The 20227-nt window shown below is 38.7% G+C and overlaps 1 protein-coding gene across 1 annotated transcript in view; it reads right to left on the reverse strand.

Moving 5' to 3' along the window:
• The window catches only part of dnah6 (dynein, axonemal, heavy chain 6), a 121574-nt gene that overhangs the window by 40769 nt on the left and 60578 nt on the right, over window positions 1-20227 (reverse strand). Inside the window, 5 exon segments of the mRNA XM_030144237.1 lie at window positions 230-378; window positions 492-659; window positions 3242-3379; window positions 4514-4675; window positions 4950-5105. Coding sequence (XP_030000097.1) covers window positions 230-378; window positions 492-659; window positions 3242-3379; window positions 4514-4675; window positions 4950-5105 — 773 coding nt within the window.

Below are 20227 nucleotides of genomic sequence, written 5' to 3' on the forward strand. Positions count from 1 at the left end.
AATTCAGTACGGAACAACCTGAATCTCCCAACAAACTGGCATCGCCCATTTAAAAAAAAAAGTAAAAAGCTGAAAACAGTGTCAAGGAGTCCAAAACTCTTACTGTTTATCCTGCATACTGACGCTAAAACCATGAATAATGACACAATAGGATGTGTGTGTTTGCCTGTGTGTCAGCTGGTGCTAGTTATGACTGTTCTGAATAGATCAGATCTGGATCAGCACTGACCCTGCCATAACCAGGACAGACTTGACCGCTCTCATGCCAAAGTCGTAGTGGTCCTGTTGGGAAAGCTGCTCTGAGCACAACCTGTACATCTGAGTCATCTTCCTCGCTAGGACTTTACTGGACTCAAATCCCTCTGAATATAAAATCACCTGTAGGACCACATAGCAAAAGACACAGACCAACATTGAATTAAGATACAGGTATAGGAAACAGGACACTTATATTTTTAGTGTCTATAAAATGATTGTATTTTGATGAGGACCTCAGCGATGAGTGCGTAGTTGGGCACCATCATGGCGATGGGTCTGAACAGAGCTTTGAGGTTGTCTGGTAGTTCTGTTCTCCCAGCGTAGCCTGGGTTCATGGTAATGAATGCAGCACAGGTGTTCAGCAGTTTGATCTCTCTGCCCTCGAATCGAAACCTCGACAGCTGCACAACATAACAGTTCAAAGAATTGTTCCTGTTAATGTGCATGACTTTAATGTCTTAAACATTTACTTAAGGAAGTCAAATCCACACAATACTGAGGGTTTGGTATCTGAGATGTGGGACCAGTGAGAAAAGACCTTTGGGATCCTCTGTAAACTGATCACATGACAAAGACACACAAGTAAAGGCCTTTTACCAAGAGTGACGGACCTGGTGAGTGTGTTTTCTACACACACACACACACACACACACACACACACACATATATATATATACACACACATACATAAATAAATAAATAAATAAATGAATATATATATATATATTTATATATATTTATATATATATAAACACACACACACACACACACACATATATATATATATATATATATATATATATATATATATATATGCATTCACATATATATATACATATATTCATATATACAGGGTGGGGAAGCAAAATTTACAATGAACATTTAGTTGTTTTTTCTCAGCAGGCACTACGTCAATTGTTTTGAAACCAAACATATATTGATGTCATAATCATACCTAACACTATTCTCCATACCTTTTCAGAAACTTTTGCCCATATGAGTAATCAGGAAAGCAAACGTCAAAGAGTGTGTGATTTGCTGAATGCACTCGTCACACCAAAGGAGATTTCAAAATAGTTGGAGTGTCCATAAAGACTGTTTATAATGTAAAGAAGAGAATGACTATGAGCAAAACTATTACGAGAAAGTCTGGAAGATACTATTAAAGAAGAATAGGAGAAGTTGTCACCCGAATATTTGAGGAACACTTGCGCAAGTTTCAGGAAGCGTGTGAAGGCAGTTATTGAGAAAGAAGGAGGACACATAGAATAAAAACATTTTCTATTATGTAAATTTTCTTGTGGCAAATAAATTCTCATGACTTTCAATAAACTAATTGGTCATACACTGTCTTTCAATCCCTGCCTCAAAATATTGTAAATTTTGCTTCCCCACCCTGTACATACATACATGCATTCACATATACATACATGCATTTATATACACATACATGCATTTATATATACATACATGCATTCATATATATATATACATACATACATGCATTCATACATACATATGTACATTCATATATACATACATCATACATACATACATGCATTCATATATACATACATGCATTCATACATACATATGTGCATTCATACATACATGCATTCATACATACATACATACATACATACATACATACATACATACATACATACATACATACATACATTCATCTATACATACATACATGCATTCATACATAAATACATGCATTCACACCTCCATTTTATACCTGTGACACTGGGAGGGACTGGGAGGGACTGGGAGGTTCATACAATGGTTATGGAACCTGACAATCTCCCAATAACTTGCACTATTTTATTTGACATTTCTTTTTTTTTTTTGTTAACTCTGTGTGTGTGTGTGTGTGTGTTTCAATTTTTGTTATATTTAAAGAGGGACCACTATAATTATCTATGTATTATGTACTATATATGCACTATGTTTACATACTAGGTTTATGTATTGGGTATTTTATTTATGTACTGTATTCAGGTAATGTTGTTGTTCTGCAGTTAGGTACTGACTTTATGAACTATATTAGAGCTGCAGCTATTGATTATTTTTGCAGCTGGTTAATCTATCAATTGTTTTCATTGAGTCAAATAAATTATTCTCTGAATAGGCAAAAAATGTGTAAAAATGTGAAAAATCATGTCTGAAAATGGCCAACAACTTGTCCTTTATTCCAGAACCAGAACCAATAAAAGTCAAAGTAAAAGGATATATAAAACATATCTATATGGAAATAACAACAGCAATAACAACAGCATAAAAGTATATATAAAAATATCTATAGATATAAACAACACCAAACCAGTCCAATGACATCTATAAACAATCTGTCAGGTCAGTCTTCAACACATTTGGATCCAACTGACTAACTTTTACCAACTGAACATGGAACTAATATACAACTGTGTGTTGATCCTGGGGTCATGTGCATCACAATAAGCGTTTGTGTGAAACACAACAATGGAACCAATGTTTAACAGCAGAGAAATTAACGCTTCAATTCAGGAAAACTGTAATGGGATTTTTTTTTTTTTAATTGATTGGAGTTGTTTAATCGATAATAGTTTCAGCTGTACACTGGACGCTCCTAAGGTTAAGGTTTAGTGTCTGAAAGTGTGGTGTAGTGATGAGGGCCAAACCTGTTGAGCTTAACCAACCAATGACCCCAATCTCTTTTAACACTATTCTGTATTATCTCATAACCCTATGATGACCTTGTGATGTGTCCAGGCCATACCTACCTTCACCCATAGGTAACTGGGATAGACTCTCCCGGGAAAGACTGAATAAACCCAAGTGTTCTCTCATAATGGAGAAGAGTCAAGAAATAAAGAACAGTAAATACTTTTTTGGGTTGTTTCATTCTAATTTCACACTTGCCTGCATATGTTTAAAAACGGTAAACTATAAGCTGATTTAGTCCTGTAACTTTGTGTTTGTATATTTGTGCATGTACCTTAGCCGCTTTAGCATTCCGTATGGTTATCAGCTGCTGAGCAATGACAGACAACACTTCGATGTCAATTCGATTAAACTCATCAAAACAACACCAAGCTCCAGACTGAGCAAGTCCACTGAAGAAACGACCCATCATCTGGAAGACAAAACAGACAAATTAAAGAAAAAAAAAACAATAAAATATTATCAAGAAGACGAGAAGTTAATAATGACAAAGCGTCAGGTCTTTGAGGTGTGTGTCTTTAATACAGTGTAAGCAGGACGTTTATGTACACCTTGGTTTTTACAGAAACAGAATAAAACACACGTTCCCTCGGCCTGTTCATTTACTACTATATTTGGATTATTTGACATTTCAGAGTAAGAGTAGCAGTAGCAGTTACATGAAATGATACTATTTAAAGACAGTGACACCAAATATTAAAGCTGCAGTGCTTCATAGTTGTTTGGAATTTTAGGTCATAATTTCACAATTACCGTTCAGCATACTGTAGTTCAAGATATCTGAGAGGAGGGACACTAACTCCTTACTGACTTTTCAGGATATAGACAATCTACCCCCTGACAGGAATCTTTGCACATTCAAAGTTGCTTTAAAACCATAATTAACTACTCAAATTACCGATCGCTCCTTCTATTCAATGTGATTCCACTGCACTCCAGATTATCACAGAAGCTCAGCAATGTGATAGCAGAGTCAAAAGGCAGCAGGTCATCTGTATTTATAATTAGTGTCTAGATTTGGACAGGTAAGAGAGATGAAGGAAGATAAAGGAAGGTGTGTGTTTTCAAGTTCTGCCATTTCTGTCTCTGGTTTCAAGTGTGTTCCCTGCACAAAACGTATGAATACATCTGACCCCTGAGGTGAAGGCAAATAAAAGCTGAAATTGTACATTCTCTCTAAAATTACAATAAAATGTCACAGGCAAAACAAAGTACTTGGCCTGATTAACAGAGGGAATATAAACTATATTAAACTAAATGTTTAGAGGTGTGACAAACTGAGGTTGAACATATATAACCCAGATATAAGTAAACTTCTGACTTCATCTGTATGTGCTGCTCATCTGGATCAAAAAAGCACAACAGTGCCATCTAACGGCATGCAATAGTAAATACAATTAACACCAGGCAGTCAGCTGTCTGGAATCAGTGCATCTGGATCAAAGAAATGCAGCAGCAGTAAAGTTGTTCAGGATCAAAAACAGGTTGATGTTTATCTGTGATGAGTTCAAAGTAAAACCAACAGAAACACAACCCGGAAACAAACCTTATAGTCGAGTCCATCTGAGCAGTTGAAAACCACACACTGTATAGCCAAGGCCTTGGCCAGGTCCTTGGTGGTCTCTGTTTTACCTGTTCCTGCTGGACCAGCAGGAGCCCCGCCCAGGTCTAACTGGAGTGCCCCCATCAGACACAGGTAGCACCGATCCTGCCCCACAGGGTTAGACAATCACAAAAGAAGGACAGCACAGCAAAAGATGAATGCAACATTATGATGGAAGACACACATCTGGCTCCTACACAACACAAACTGTATGTTGAGTTTTTATCCCAATAAGCAGAGGGATCATTTTAACTGCAGCTTCATTGAACCATGTGTTGAAACAGGATTTGTGTTTACATTACATTTTGGCTGGTCCACATTACTGTGTACCTTCCTTCCCATGTATGAGTATAACTGGTGGAACTTAATAAGGTCTTACCGTAAGTGGTGTAATGACCAGCCTGGAACAGGCTCCCAGGTATTCATAGCCATAATTATAAGTGGACAGAGCCATAGTGGCCACACAATTGTCCAGGTCCATGTCCCAGTAGTAACGCAGCTGCCTCTGCCATTCAAAGTTAGACCTGGATTCCACCTAAAAACACATATATGGTTAACTTAGACCTGAAGAGTTCACCTAAAAACACATATATGGTTAACTTAGACCTGAAGAGTTCACCTAAAAACACATATATGGTTAACTTAGACCTGAAGAGTTCACCTAAAAACACATATATGGTTAACTTAGACCTGAAGAGTTCACCTAAAAACACATATATGGTTAACTTAGACCTGAAGAGTTCACCTAAAAACACAGATATGGTTAACTTAGACCCGAAGAGTTCACCTAAAAACAGATATATGGTTAACTTAGACCTGAAGAACTCAGCTAAAAACACAGATGTGGTTAACTTAGACCTGAAGAACTCAGCTAAAAACACAGCTAAGGTTAACTTAAAGTTAACAAGCTCACCTAAAATACAGATAAGGTTAACTTAGACCTGATGAATCCACCTAAAACACAGGTAGGGGTTTGAATATCTTTCAACTCTCAAGCACCAGCATTTATCAGTGTTAAATCTCATTCTTTTTAGATTGTAGTTCTAATTGAACAGGTAAAAATAATAGAAATGATAGTATAAACGTCCAACCACTGGCCAACTTCACCTTGTGCTGGACTAGATCTGTGACGATGTCTCTGGCGTGGACATCAACAGTGATGAGGGCAGTGATAATATTACGGTGCAGAGTAGGCAGATGTCCTCGCACCAGAGCTGCCAGGGCATTCAACCTCTGGAGAAGGAAGACATGTCAGTTTCAGCTGGTATGATGCAGATAAAACACCAAATGTTTCAGTAAGTTCTGTGGGTTACATCAAAGTTCTTCTGTTCAAATTCCTGCAATGCAGCAGAGTGGTCCTGGTCTCCGTCAAGGCAGGCATCCATGTCCCTGCACCACATGATCTGAGAGACGGTCAGCACCACCTATGGAATAGACAGACAGACTGATGTGCAGGACAGGTCTGAGGACACAACCTCACATGGAATGAACATTTATACCAATTACATTAAAGTTTTACAACAAATAATATCAATTCAGCCATTATCGGCTTCTGGAAGTTGGCAGGCAGCTAATTACAATTCTCTGTTAATTAACAATGATTAGAACATCCTTAACCCTTAAAGACCCAAACATCCACCTTTAACCTAAACCATCTACTGATCTAAACTGTTTAATACCTGCTGATCCACTAATCCCATCAATACATGTAAATAATTGGTGTAAAATACAGTTTGTCATCTTTTCAGGATCATCAGATATGACCCATTTGGACGTTCAGAGGTGCCGTAGTTACCATGGAAACACCGTCATCTTCTACAACATTGATTCACCAGTAAAACCCATGGAGTTGGATCAATGACAGTGGATGGACACACTGGGTTTATGTTCAGTTACTGAGAAATTTGACTGAAAAAGTCAGTTTTTCCTCTTTTTTTTCTGATTTGATCTAATAAGCTTTTTTTTTTTTTTTTTAAACTTAATTTTTATTAAATTTTCTCTTTTTTTTTCAGTACAGTACAATTATACATTCAATTATACAGTTCAATTAATTTCTTTTCCCCCTACACAGCTGCAAATATATTCTCATACACCTCCACAGACACATATAATGAAATTTAAGAAAGCAGTAACAATTATAGCAAACAATGATCACTTCAAAAAACAAAAAAAATAAAAAAATAAAAAAGGCTGTAGATATAAGTCTTTGTCAGAGGTAGATTGACAGCACTTTGATAACATGGAGTGTTCTTGCAACACCAGTAAATATTATTGCAGTAGTAAAGGTAACATAGGTTCCCATCTTTTAGTAAATATGGTTTTCTGAAGCCGGAGCAAGTGTGTGATCTGCTCCATCTGGTAAATATCCCAAACTTTTTGAATCCATGTATTATATGAGGGAGGTTCTGGTTTCATCCAGCTGATGGTTATAGACTTTAAGGCAGCGGTGAATAATATATTCAAAAGGTATTTATCTGCTTTTCTATCCAGACCTTCAGGTATTACTCCCAAAACTGCCACTGTGAAGCTTTGTGGGATGTTCATTTTAAAAACCTCCTTCACGGCATTGAACACCTCCCTCCAAAACACACTTAACTTAGGACAAACCCAAAATATATGAGTGTGATTAGCTCTATGGGCTCCGCAGTTCCTCCAGCATGAACTGGGATGTTGGGGATCCATCTTAGACATTATTTCTGGTGTTCTGAAATATCTAATGATTATTTTCCATTTGAACTCCCTCCATGTATTAGAATTTGTAACCAGATGTGCCTCTGTACATACATCGCGCCAGTCATCCTCAGATATGTCCACGTTCGCCTCTGCCTCCCATCTCCCTCTTATCTGCGAGGAGTTATTTTGATTCATAAATAAGAAAATATTATACAATTTAGAAATTACTTTCTTTTCTCCATCACCAGTTTGTAACTCTATCAGATACTTTTCTAGGGGTGTAGGTTTTGCGAATTTATCCCATTCCTTGTGAGTCATCAGAAAAGTTCTAAGTTGCAAATACCTAAAAAAATTTGAACTGGGGAGATCAAAGTCATCTTTCAACTGCTCAAATGTCTTAAATATCCCACCATCAAACAGCTGATGCAGGTAAATCAATCCCTTTTCTGACCATTTTTTAAAGCTGTTGTCTAGATTATTGGGTGTAAAAGACTTCATGTAGCCAATATTTATCAAAGGTGAAATTAACTTTGGGAGCTTAAATGCACACTTTATTTTATTCCATATTTTAAAAGTGACCCTGGTCCAGTCGGACAACTCTCCAGTGGGTGCATCTAGAAAGGGCATGCTTTGTAAGGGATCTTGACATTGTTGTTTTTCAACATTAACCCAACGTGTGTTTGTGTTATCCTGAATCCATCTTATCAAGGGTTTCATTTGTGCAGCCCAAAAGTAAAATTTTAAATTTGGTAGGTTGAGGCCTCCACTGGACTTTGATACTTGTAGAGTTTTAAGTCTAATTCTAGGATGCTTATTTTGCCATATGAATTTTGACAGCATTTTATCCAAATTGTTGAAAACATGCTTAGGAATATCTATGGGCAACATCTGAAATAAATAGAGAAGTCGTGGCAGAACGTTCATGCGGATGCTTTCAATATGTCCCAGCAGAGAAAGAGGGAGCACAGACCAACGATCCAGGTCTCCTTTTATGCACTGGATTATTTTGATATAATTAGCATCATAAAGGTTCTGTAGGGATAAGGGAATAAATATACCAAGATATTTAATACCATCACTGGGCCATTTAAAACCAGTCTGAAGTTTTACGTTTTGGGGTATCTTGCCATTGATGTCCATAAGACCTAATAAGCTTTGAATTTAATCTGAGCTTTAATGGACATCTACATGCTCAGTGAACTAAATATAAAAAAAACTTAATTTTCATTTAAAAAATGCAAACTGCAGAGGATAATATTATAACAAACAGTGAAAAATCATTTTGGAAAGAGAAAAAAATAATTTGGAAGTTGGAAGTTGTAACTTGCACTTTTGATATCTAACCAATTAAACAAAGCACTATAATTTAGAACAGCTTTTAGGGAGTAGCACTATTTTTTGTACTTCCACAGTCTATCATAGATTTAAATGCTAGACATGGCAGGAGCTCCACCTAAGAAAGTTCACCTGTGAACAGTGCATAGAACATGTGTTTGTGTGTGTACCTGTGAACAGTGTATAGAGCATGTGTTTGTGTGTGTACCTGTGAACAGTGTATAGAGCATGTGTTTGTGTGTGTACCTGTGAACAGTGTATAGAACATGTGTTTGTGTGTGTACCTGTGAACAGTGTATAGAGCATGTGTTTGTGTGTGTACCTGTGAACAGTGTATAGAGCATGTGTTTGTGTGTGTACCTGTGAACAGTGTATAGAACATGTGTTTGTGTGTGTACCTGTGAACAGTGTATAGAGCATGTTTGTGTGTGTACCTGTGAACAGTGTATAGAACATGTGTTTGTGTGTGTACCTGTGAACAGTGTATAGAGCATGTGTTTGTGTGTGTACCTGTGAACAGTGTATAGAGCATGTGTTTGTGTGTGTACCTGTGAACAGTGTATAGAACATGTGTTTGTGTGTGTACCTGTGAACAGTGTATAGAGCATGTGTTTGTGTGTGTACCTGTGAACAGTGTATAGAGCATGTGTTTGTGTGTGTACCTGTGAACAGTGTATAGAACATGTGTTTGTGTGTGTACCTGTGAACAGTGTATAGAGCATGTTTGTGTGTGTACCTGTGAACAGTGTATAGAACATGTGTTTGTGTGTGTACCTGTGAACAGTGTATAGAGCATGTGTTTGTGTGTGTACCTGTGAACAGTGTATAGAGCATGTGTTTGTGTGTGTACCTGTGAACAGTGTATAGAGCATGTGTTTGTGTGTGTACCTGTGAACAGTGTATAGAGCATGTGTTTGTGTGTGTACCTGTGAACAGTGTATAGAACATGTGTTGTGTGTGTACCTGTGAACAGTGTATAGAGCATGTGTTTGTGTGTGTACCTGTGAACAGTGTATAGAACATGTGTTGTGTGTGTACCTGTGAACAGTGTATAGAGCATGTGTTTGTGTGTGTACCTGTGAACAGTGTATAGAACATGTGTTGTGTGTGTACCTGTGAACAGTGTATAGAGCATGTGTTTGTGTGTGTACCTGTGAACAGTGTATAGAACATGTGTTTGTGTGTGTACCTGTGATGGATGTCCAGCCACCACCCACTCCTCTCTAGCCTTCACTTGGTAGTCTGCTATGGCCACCTTACTGAGGCGTCGTAGTGATGAGAACATTGCCTCCTCCACCTTCAAAAGCCAATCTTCCACATTACCTTGCGCCTTCACACCTTTAGTCAAACTCACCTGGAATTAAACACAAAAATCTGATTGGTTAGTGTAAACATTATTCATGTGCCTTGTCTTTTATTGGGTACTATTGGTAGTATGTTGGGTATTATGGGTAGTATTATGGGTAGTACGGGTATTATGGGTATTGTGGGTAGTATGGGTATTATGGGTAGTATTATGGGTATTATGGGTATTATGGGTAGTATGGGTAGTATGTTACTCTGTTAAACTGACCTTCTCTCCTTCAGGAGACACCATGTTCAGGACGTCTTTACTATAGACTGTTTCCTGCTCTCCAGTGTCCATTGGAGTTCCACTAGCACTGGGAGACTTTTCAGGCAGCAACGCAAATTCCAGACGTGTAATGCCATCAAAGCACTTCCTAAGGTGGGGCTGAACCGCATGGGGGTTTCTCGTCTGAGCCAAGATCTTAAGCAGCTCATCATTAGATAAGAAGTAAAACCTGTTGTAGACAGACAGAGGATAAATGCTTCAACACTGCACATTTGTGTAAACTAACTTAACACTGAGCATGTGTACCTGGGGAAGATGACTCTTTTGGACTCCAGATAGGCCTCCAGACACTTCCGTATTTCATCCAAAAGAGCATTATTGTTCTGAAACATGTCCAACAGATCTGCAAACAGGAACAGAGAAGATTCTCCATGTGTGATTCTGTTTCTGTCTGCCCTCTTTCCTATTTTTAACTGGACTTACTAGGCTGTGTGGCTGCTCTAAGGGCATTGGGCAACTTATTAACTTTCCCCATGATCTCCTTCCAGGACTTGTCCACTTGAAGAAACATTTTGGATTCAGCGGGCAGTTGCCTCTTAATATCTGGGGCCACAAAGATACTCTCTAAGTAGAGCCAGTTTCTTTGGCATGTCAGCCACTCATCCTGCAAAACAAGATCAATAAAAAAATAGGAAGATAAATAAAACCTGCAGTCTAAAGTATGACACAAAGTTTATTTTCAGTCTGCTAAGTGTTTCTTTATATGTGCTGTATTTATTCTACAAGCAGACTGATACTTCAGCCACCAGAGGGCGCTGCTGTGTAGGGCTGTGTGAGGCTAATTCCACAGTTAAAATGTACTGTAATGTTTTCATGGCAGATAAGTCCTAACCAGAGTAGGAGCATTGTTTCCCACTCTACGCCTTTACCAGTGTTTGGTTGAAGAGCCCTAATTTTTTGTGCAGTTTGTCCACCCTTGACTTGATGGGAGTGACGTAACGGGAAGATGCAACTGTGGCCACGTTGATGATGCTGTCGTCCAGGAGTACCTTCATAGAACAACACAATGAGGTATATACAAACATACATACACACTTGAATCTGGCAATACTGCTATATTAGGTACAAGTGTAAGAGTGTGGTGTATGTTCCTACCTGAATATCGTCTGTGCCTCCCAGGATGTAGACTTCTTTGGAGTCACCGTGAGGAAGCACAGTGAACTCGGTGGTCTCCCACACATGCTCTACCTGTTCAACAGCAGATACTTATTCAACTTACATGTCACTAGTAACTGCACAGCATGGTTTAGTGAAAATATTATGGTGCTTATTGTGAAATAGAGAGAAATGGGGACCAGGATGCACTTCCTCAAAAGTGTAAATTAACCCTAAATATCTTATATCATATAGTATCCTACACTTTGACAGTTTACTCTCCCAGAACATTTGTTTCCTCTTGTAAGACTCTTCAGTTCATAACAAGACTGCCAATTTGAGAGTGGAGTTTGCTTTAGACTGGATCAGGGAACTCATTTTAATCAGCTGTGACACCCTTTAACAAATCTGCTTGTAACATATTCTTCACATTTCCACCATGCTGCAAATATGGGCATACTCTATGACAGGGGTGTCAAACTCATTTTGGTTCAGGGGCCACATTCAGGCCAATTTGATCTCAAGCGGGCCAGACCAGCAAAATAATGACTTAAAAACCTATAAATAATGACAAATCCAAGTTTTTATTTTTGTTTTAGTACAAAAAAAAACAATAAAAGTATGCAAATATTTACGCTTTACAAAAAGATGTGAATAACCTGAAAAAACAGAAATTTCATTTGAAAAATTAGTTCAATTTCAACAATATTATGCCTCGACTTATTATTTATATATGTGCATTACACACAATGTTACATAAACATTTGGTAACAGGCAGAATATTGTGAAAATTTTGGAGTTTGGAACTAAAATTTGAACAATTTCTACAATATTCCATCTCTTATTATTAACACAACTATAGATCACAGTGGATCCATAATGCACAAAACATTTAGTAACAGGCAGAATATTGTTCAATTGCACATTTCAGGTTGTTCATCTTTGTTTTTATTTATGTATTTATTTGCCTTTTATTGTGAAAGAATAGTTTTGTAATGTAAATATTTTCACAGTGTAATGTTATTTTTTTCACTTGAATTTTTTCCACATAATTTTTCACAAAGAAAATTTGTAGTTGTCATTATTTATGGGTTTATCGTGGTGTTATTTTTACTGTAGATCACATGGGTCTGTATGTGGAACCTGAACCAAAATGTTTTTGACAACCTTGACTGTTCATATTAAATTTTGTAGTTTCATCCCGCGGGTTGGATTGGAACCTTCGGCGGGCCAGATTTGGCCCTGGGCTGCATGTTTGACACCTGTGCTCTATGACATGTCAGCAGGGAAAAGCGAACTACAAAGAATTCTGCAACCCGACACATCAGCTCTAAAAACTCTGAACTGAACTGTGCAATATACTGCACTTGAAGCATCATTTGACTTTAAAGCAAAATGTGATGTTGATGGTTCTCTCTCAGACAAAAAACAGCAGAAATACATGAAATCTGGCAAATCTTAAAAGGCTGAAATCATTATTTGAGAAGGTAATTGTGAGATGTCAATCTACAAATGGAGGCTCTTTGTGTACAGTAATTGGTATCATTAACCCTTAAAGAGTCATAACTATTTTTGTCCCAAATTTGTTTGTCTTTCCACATGATTTATCATCATTTATTACATTATCCAAAGCATTTTGCATTTTTTCAGTGAAAATCCGGTATTTTCCTGGATTTAATTCACTGATCATGTAAATGTTCATAAAAGCTCTGGTTATTAGATCAAATCAGACAGAAAATGAGAAAAAACTGACTTTTTCAGTCAAATCTCTCATTAAACTGAATATAAACCCAGTGTGTCCATCTGCTGTCATTGATCTAACTCCATGGGTTTTTACTGGTGAATCAATGTTGTAGAAGATGATGGTGTTTTACACGGTAACTACGGAGCCTCTAGATGTCCAAATGAGTCATATCTGATGACCATGAAAAGATGACAGACTGCATTTTATCCCAATTATTTATGTATTGATAGGATTAGTGGATCAACAGGTATTACATGTTTTATATCAGTAGATGGTTTAAAGGGGGGTGTTTGGATCTTTAAGGCTTAATACAGCTAATATTCAGGAGGGAGCAGATTCTGCAATGGAGTAAATAATATGAGTGAACTTTTCCACTCACCTTTGAAATAATACTCTCAACTGATGCCTCTCCGGACGCTTGTCCTGACATCTACAAGAAAAAGAATTGGGTTTATCTGATGGAGACCTCAAAGTATGAACATTATTACATAAGTGAAAGGAGGCTGACATGCAGACACACTGAATGAATTGCAGTCAGTCTCTTTTCACTTGTGCCATTGTGTTCGATGAATTCAACATGTCTGCATAAATGAAATGCAGTCAACCTTCTTCAGTGTATAAAGATGCATCCAAAAATAATAATAATAGTGAAGAAAAGTCAGCACATATGCTCAGCTACTCAACTGTATCCTCGACCGCAATAGTTTTAGATTACTTTTGGAAAAAGTACTTACTGCTTTTATAGACGACCGTAACCATGTCTTGTTAAGTCCAGTAAAATTAGTTTACAATGCATTACATTCCCGCAACGACAACCAGAAGTGACTTAAAACTCTGATGTCTAATAAAAGACATTCCTTTACTTTACTGTTTATTCGACTGGGACAGTGTGCAATCAAAGGATTGCACCAGAGTTAGCTAAGAGCTAACTTACATCTGTAGTCCCTGGGTAGTAAACAGGCAACAGTAAATACAGAATATAAGACAGGACATTACATAAAACAGTTGACACAAAATGTAAAAATGAAATACAGATGCAGATATGACAATGTAATATCAAGCTAAAAATGCAATAATAACAATAAAGTCTGAATAACATATGATAAATATTGAATATATAAACTGCATTCCGGCCAAGTACCATTAAAGGCCCTCATTTAGTTATAGCAGTGTCTTTAAAGGTCAAGCCCTGAGTGAGATTCAGTTGTGCAAAAAAAAAAAACTTAAACTATGGTTACAGTTTTGTGTGGATATTAGCCAAAGTTTAAGTCATTTTTTTAAACTGCAAAGCTGCCAGACCCTCTGATATCAGTGGGAAGGGAATTCCACTTTCCCACCACTTTTACAGACAAAGCTGATTTTCCAAGAGTTGCTCTCTTAAACTCTGGAACCCAGTCTCCCCTGGAGAATGCCATCTGGTCCACATCAACAAATAGATTCCCGGCCTAATAAGATACAGGTAAAGTTCTGGTGCCTGTTGGGTCATGCACTGCCAGTCAGCACAATGTTCACTTCTACATATCTAATTTAATACACGGAGCATTTTAATCCAGCTGTTTAACATTTTATTGTTGTAGGACGTTCATTTGTGTTATTGTCCGATCTCAGTTGAGAAGACGATCAAATTGTCACGTGTAAAAACAGCAGGAAGGCCAGTTTTAAAAGCTCTGATAACCAACTGACAGTTTCTATTCACCGAAACCCTACGGCACTTTTGAAATGTATAGGAAGTGAAACATGAGCTGGGGTTAGACCAGGGGTCTGGAACCTATGGCTCCTGGGCCAGATGTGGCTCTTTAGCCTCTCTCTATGGCTCCCTTGACACAAAAACATAAGGAGCACTTTGAAATGAACTGAATGAACCATTACTTTTTAACATTGTTATAGGCCTAAATCAGTTCTAACATTATCCATCTGTAAAAATGTGCAGGCTATATACAGACTAAAATCATTTTTTGACATTATATAAGCCAAAATGTATGCCAACACTACATTATTTTTTTTTGCCAAATTTAACATATGATACTCACTTTGCATTTGTTAGTAGTTTGGCTGTTTTAAAAGTCTGCCCATATACATGAAAGTTGAGCTTTTTATCAATTACATAATGTAATTTTGTTTGGACATAGTGTATATGATTAAAAAATTGTACAAATCTTGACGTTTTCTTTATTGTAGTTGTATAATTTCATAAATGCACCAAACTTTGCATTATTGTAGTGGAATACAAAGTTAAATAGTTTAAATAACAAACTAACCACAAATAGACTACAGAAGAACAGCCCCCTCATGGTTAAAAATGTAGATGTGTTTAAATATTTTTTTTATGGTTCTGGTCACATTTTTCCTTCTTTTTTGAGTCTTTAGGATGTAAAGCTCGCAGATCCTGGGTTAGGACCATTGTGAGACAGGTTAGTTTTACCCTGTTTTGTAGTTTTGTAGAAAAGTGCAATGAAGAGTACATGTAACACCACACACAAGAGTGGAGGAAAATGAGGTTTTTGCTAATTATTACCATTTCTATTTATTCAACAGATGAAATTAGGAACAAAGACCTCCTTCAAACACAAGTTTCCCCTCAGATAAAGACCCAGTACCTCCTGAGCTTAAGTAAATAAAAACAATAGCCATCATATGAGGAAATCTAGGTTTATGTGTTACCTGGTGTATCTCAGAACCGTAGGCGAATACATTGAGGTCATCCAGTTCAGCTAGAGTAAGTTCTTTCACATTCAAGGAAACCCCCACGACATGCTCCAGTGACATCCAATGCTCTGATTTCAGGCACGGATTACACAGATCAGTGATCACAGGCAGCTGAAAGAAAATAAAATAAATGATATGTTTTTTACCACTGAATTGTAAAGTTGTAGTTAGAGGTTAGAAATAAATGGACTCCTCACCCTTTGCTTTATGACTTCCACTTTGTCCTTTAGACTAGACACCACACTGTTCGTGGTAAACCCTTCTCTAGCTGGTTGACATACTTTGCTGTATTTGTTGACCTGGGCGTCAAACTGTTGCAGATCCAGCTGTTGAAGTGAGCTCTGGGAATGGGATGGAAACGGTCAAACTCAGAACGTAAGACGACCTGTGTTCATGTGTTCGATGTTAAGGTAAAGGACTCCTCACCTGCCCCCACCCATCCTGTAAAGAGTCCCATTCTTCTAGAGAATTCCACAGAAGCTGCTTTAGACGGAACTCGACAGTTAACTTCTCCAAGGTCTCAAACCTGGTCACTGGTACCTTTTTGTTATGAAGAGGGAAGACAGAGGCAGAAGATAGGTTACACTGTAAAAATGACTGGTTGACTTTGAGCTCATATCAACACAAACGGTTCAGGGTTAGGGTTTACTGATGACATACTCAGATAAAACTGAACTAAGTCAGAGCAGCTGCTAGTGGTGGGTGATTTCATGTTAATTTGTCAAATGATCTGCTTTTCATAGAGTTGGTATACAAGGTGTGGCTGAAAGTTCCAGGACTGATGTCACAAAAAGATATATTTCAAATCCAAAAGTAGAGTAATCCCCCTGGAGTATTTAACTGTGATCTCAGCTCTCTGCAGCCATTGAACTTTTTCCACATGCTTTTATAACTGCTGAATGATGACCGAAGGACTGACGCATGCAAGTGTGTCAGGACATCCTCGAGCATCTTGAAAGTGAACCAGACCTTACTAGGGAGAGTCATCACCGGTCATGACTCATGGATCTTCAAGTACGATCCGGAGACCAAATGCCAGAGCCTTCAGTGGAAGAGTCTGACGTCGCCAAAGACCAAAGAAAGCAAGACGTCCAAGTCCAAAGTCAAAGTCATGTTGATCACATTGTTTGATGTGAGGGGCATCGTCCACTGCCAGTTCCTGCCACAGGCCAAATGATCGACCAGCAGCTTCACTCAGTGTGTGAGAAGAGGCGAGAGTTGTGGCTGGACAACTGGTGGCTGCTTCACCATGACAACGCACCTGCTCACAATGCCCTGAGCATCCGATAGTTCCTGGCCGAGAATAACATCACAGTGCTGGAGCAACCTCCCTACTCACCCAACCTGGCTCTGTGTGATTTTTTCCTCTTCCCTAAGCTGAGGGGGGTCATCAAGGGGACCTGTTTTGAAGACAGCGCTTTGGCTACCGGTGCCTTATGAACAGGTTCAACACTGGACAGTGCTATGGCTACCGGTGCCTTATGAACAGGTTCAACACTGCCTACTTTATTACGTGGTGTGACAAAAATCATCTGGTTTTAAATGTGACAAAAACACAAGAGATGGTTCTTGATCCGAGACAACCACATACGAGCCAGTGGTCATCAAAGACCAGACTGCTGATCAAGTGGCCACATACAGATACCTAGGGGTCCATATTGATAACCATCTTTGCTGGAAACCAGACATAGAAAACTTGTGCAACAAACTGCAGCAAAGACTGTATTTTTTAAGACAACTGAGGCTGTACGAGGTCAGCAAGCAGATTATGCTGACTTTTTACAGAGCTATCTTAGAGAGCCTCATTAGATACAGCATCACAGCCTGGTACGGCAACCTATCAGTACAACTACAGAACAGGCTGGACAATATGCACAAAACAGCAATGAAGATTATAGTATGAGAGAATATAAATCCATAGATAATGTGTAGAACCAGTTGGTCATGAAACAAGCAGCAAAATCTCTTCAGACCAGACTCATCCATTGTGCTCCAAATAAGAACTTCTTCCATCAGGAAGAAGATTTCGTATGCCAAAGTGCAAAACCAACTGCCTCAAATTACCATTTGTCCCAACGTCCATTAGGCTGCTAAACAATGTTAAGAACTAGTGCAATAGAGCAATGTGCAAGAAACACACAGCACTTTAGCACTTTCATTTTTTTCTCTCTGCACTTTAGGTGTCTTTATATGTTCTGTGTTGTGATTGTCATGTGTAGTCCATGTCTGTTTTACATGGCAAACTAACTGTCTTTGTTATAATGTGTCCACGTGTGATGTTTTTTATCTTGTCTGTGGCGCAATGATATGTAGCACTGTTCCCAAGATGAATTTCCCCCGGGGGACAATAAAGCTTATTTTACTTTACTTTTTACTTTTTACATGTGACTTATGAACAGGTTCAACACTGGACAGCGCTACGACTACCTGTACATCATAAATAGGTTCAAAACTGGACAGCGCCTGGCTACCTGTACGTCATAAATAGGTTCAGCACTAGACAGTGCTATGGCTACCAGTGCCTCATAAATAGGAGTGTGTATCAGCAAGAATCTGGTGAACGCATACTCAAAGCGCACACAGTGGATCCATTATTCATTTGCTCTCACATCCTCCCTCTGGTGGTGGTAAACTACATCTGTATCCACAGCTGCCCTGGGACAGACTGACAGAAGCGTGGCTTCCAATCTGCGTCTACGGCCCCTCCGACCACCACCGAACATTCATACACCAGTGAGTAGCAGCACTGGAGGCAAGGGGGGGTGAAGTGTCTTGCCCAAGGACACAACAGCACATGGACAGAGCGGGATTCGAACCGCAACCCTTCGGTTATTGGGACCCACTCTACCAACTGAGCCATGGCCACCCCGATACTACAACACAATACTAGTGTCACGATACGATATATCTATGGTGCACAAGGCAATATTATTCCATTACAAAAACCACACACAAAAAATAAATAAATAAAATTATGTCTTATGGACATTACAGTTTACGATCCTGCTCAAATGTTCATATTCTATTAGCTGTGAAAAGAATGCATCCCTGAATTATCCAACATTCATGTCATTTCTGAACCCGCTTTATTCTCACTAGGGTCACGGGGGTCACCTGACGTCTTTCCAGTTACTCATGTGCGAAGGCGGGGTACACCCTGGACATGTCACCAGTTCATTGGGCTGACATATAGAGACAAACAATGGCTCTCACATTTTACATCTATGGGGCAATTTAGATTAACCGATTAACCTATCAGTGCATGTGTTTGGATGGTGGGAGGAAGCCAGAGTATCCGGAGAGAACCCATGCAGACACGGGAAGAACATGCAAATCCACACAGAAAGGTCCACCCCCATCGACTGGTGTTGGAAGTGAACCCCCCTAACATGTCTCTTTCAGACAGTAAAAGTGCTTTTAGGATGCTGGGAAGATGAACACGGGAGTGTCCTTGAACTTCAGTGGCCTGGTCTCCTTTGCCTGGCAAAGGATTTCAGAACACTCAGAGGGATAGAGTAGGGCTGCTATTACAGGTGGAGGTTTTCCGTCTTGCTGTCTGGGTTGCAGACTCAGATCTGTCGATCAGGATTGCTTTCTCAAAACCCAGAACTTCTTTCAGCATTTTTGATGCCGAGACTGGAGAGCTGGAATTTGACTCTTCTGCTACATTCTGGATATGAATGTTGGGTCTTCTCATCCTTTCCTCCATGTCCAGGCATTTTCCTGCAGGTTTGTCTCTGTAGATTTCAGTTTTCTCACAGGTGTCTGCAATGCAGGGATGTCATCAGAATGACTCGTAAGTCCTTCCTGCATCTCCCTCATGGGTGACTTTGTACTATCCAATTCACAGCGAAGCAGTGTGATTTTATTAGCAACCTCTGTCTTCACAGATGATAGCTCTGACTTAATTGTTTCAAACTCAGCAGCTAAAGCTGACTTAAGTTCTGTTTTGAACAGAGTCGCCAGTTCTGGTTTGAGGAATGAGAGAATCTCAGTCTTCAAATCCGTCATGTCAGTTTTGTGGTCAGTCCAGGAGAGTGGGCAAATGTCTGGGGATGAACTTGGTGTGATCATGGTGGTCTTCCCAGTATATTTATATTTACGTAGTTTACTTGCCATTTGCAAAACGCATTAAAACCACTTTTATCAAGTTGAAGAGCATCTATCTGAGAATGTTTTAGTTGCTATTGGTGCTCAAAAGTATAGTTTTAATACAAATCCTTGAAAACACACTTTCCAGCTTCCTACTCCATTACTGGCTCGCTAACACCCCCCAGAATTGGAGTTTGACAGGTTTTTACTAAATAAGACCCTCAGAATGTACATCAATCAGAGAATTAGGATGTTGAACATAAACTGTGAACTGGAACACATTGAACAACAAGTATTTGAATTTTGGCCCAGTAGTTTTTGTAAATCATTCCAGCTGCTTTTTGACACCTGGTTGAACTCCAAAAAACAGTTACATTGT

This window comes from Sphaeramia orbicularis, chromosome 9 (assembly GCF_902148855.1).
Source record: "Sphaeramia orbicularis chromosome 9, fSphaOr1.1, whole genome shotgun sequence".
Taxonomy (NCBI): Eukaryota; Metazoa; Chordata; class Actinopteri; order Kurtiformes; family Apogonidae; genus Sphaeramia; species Sphaeramia orbicularis.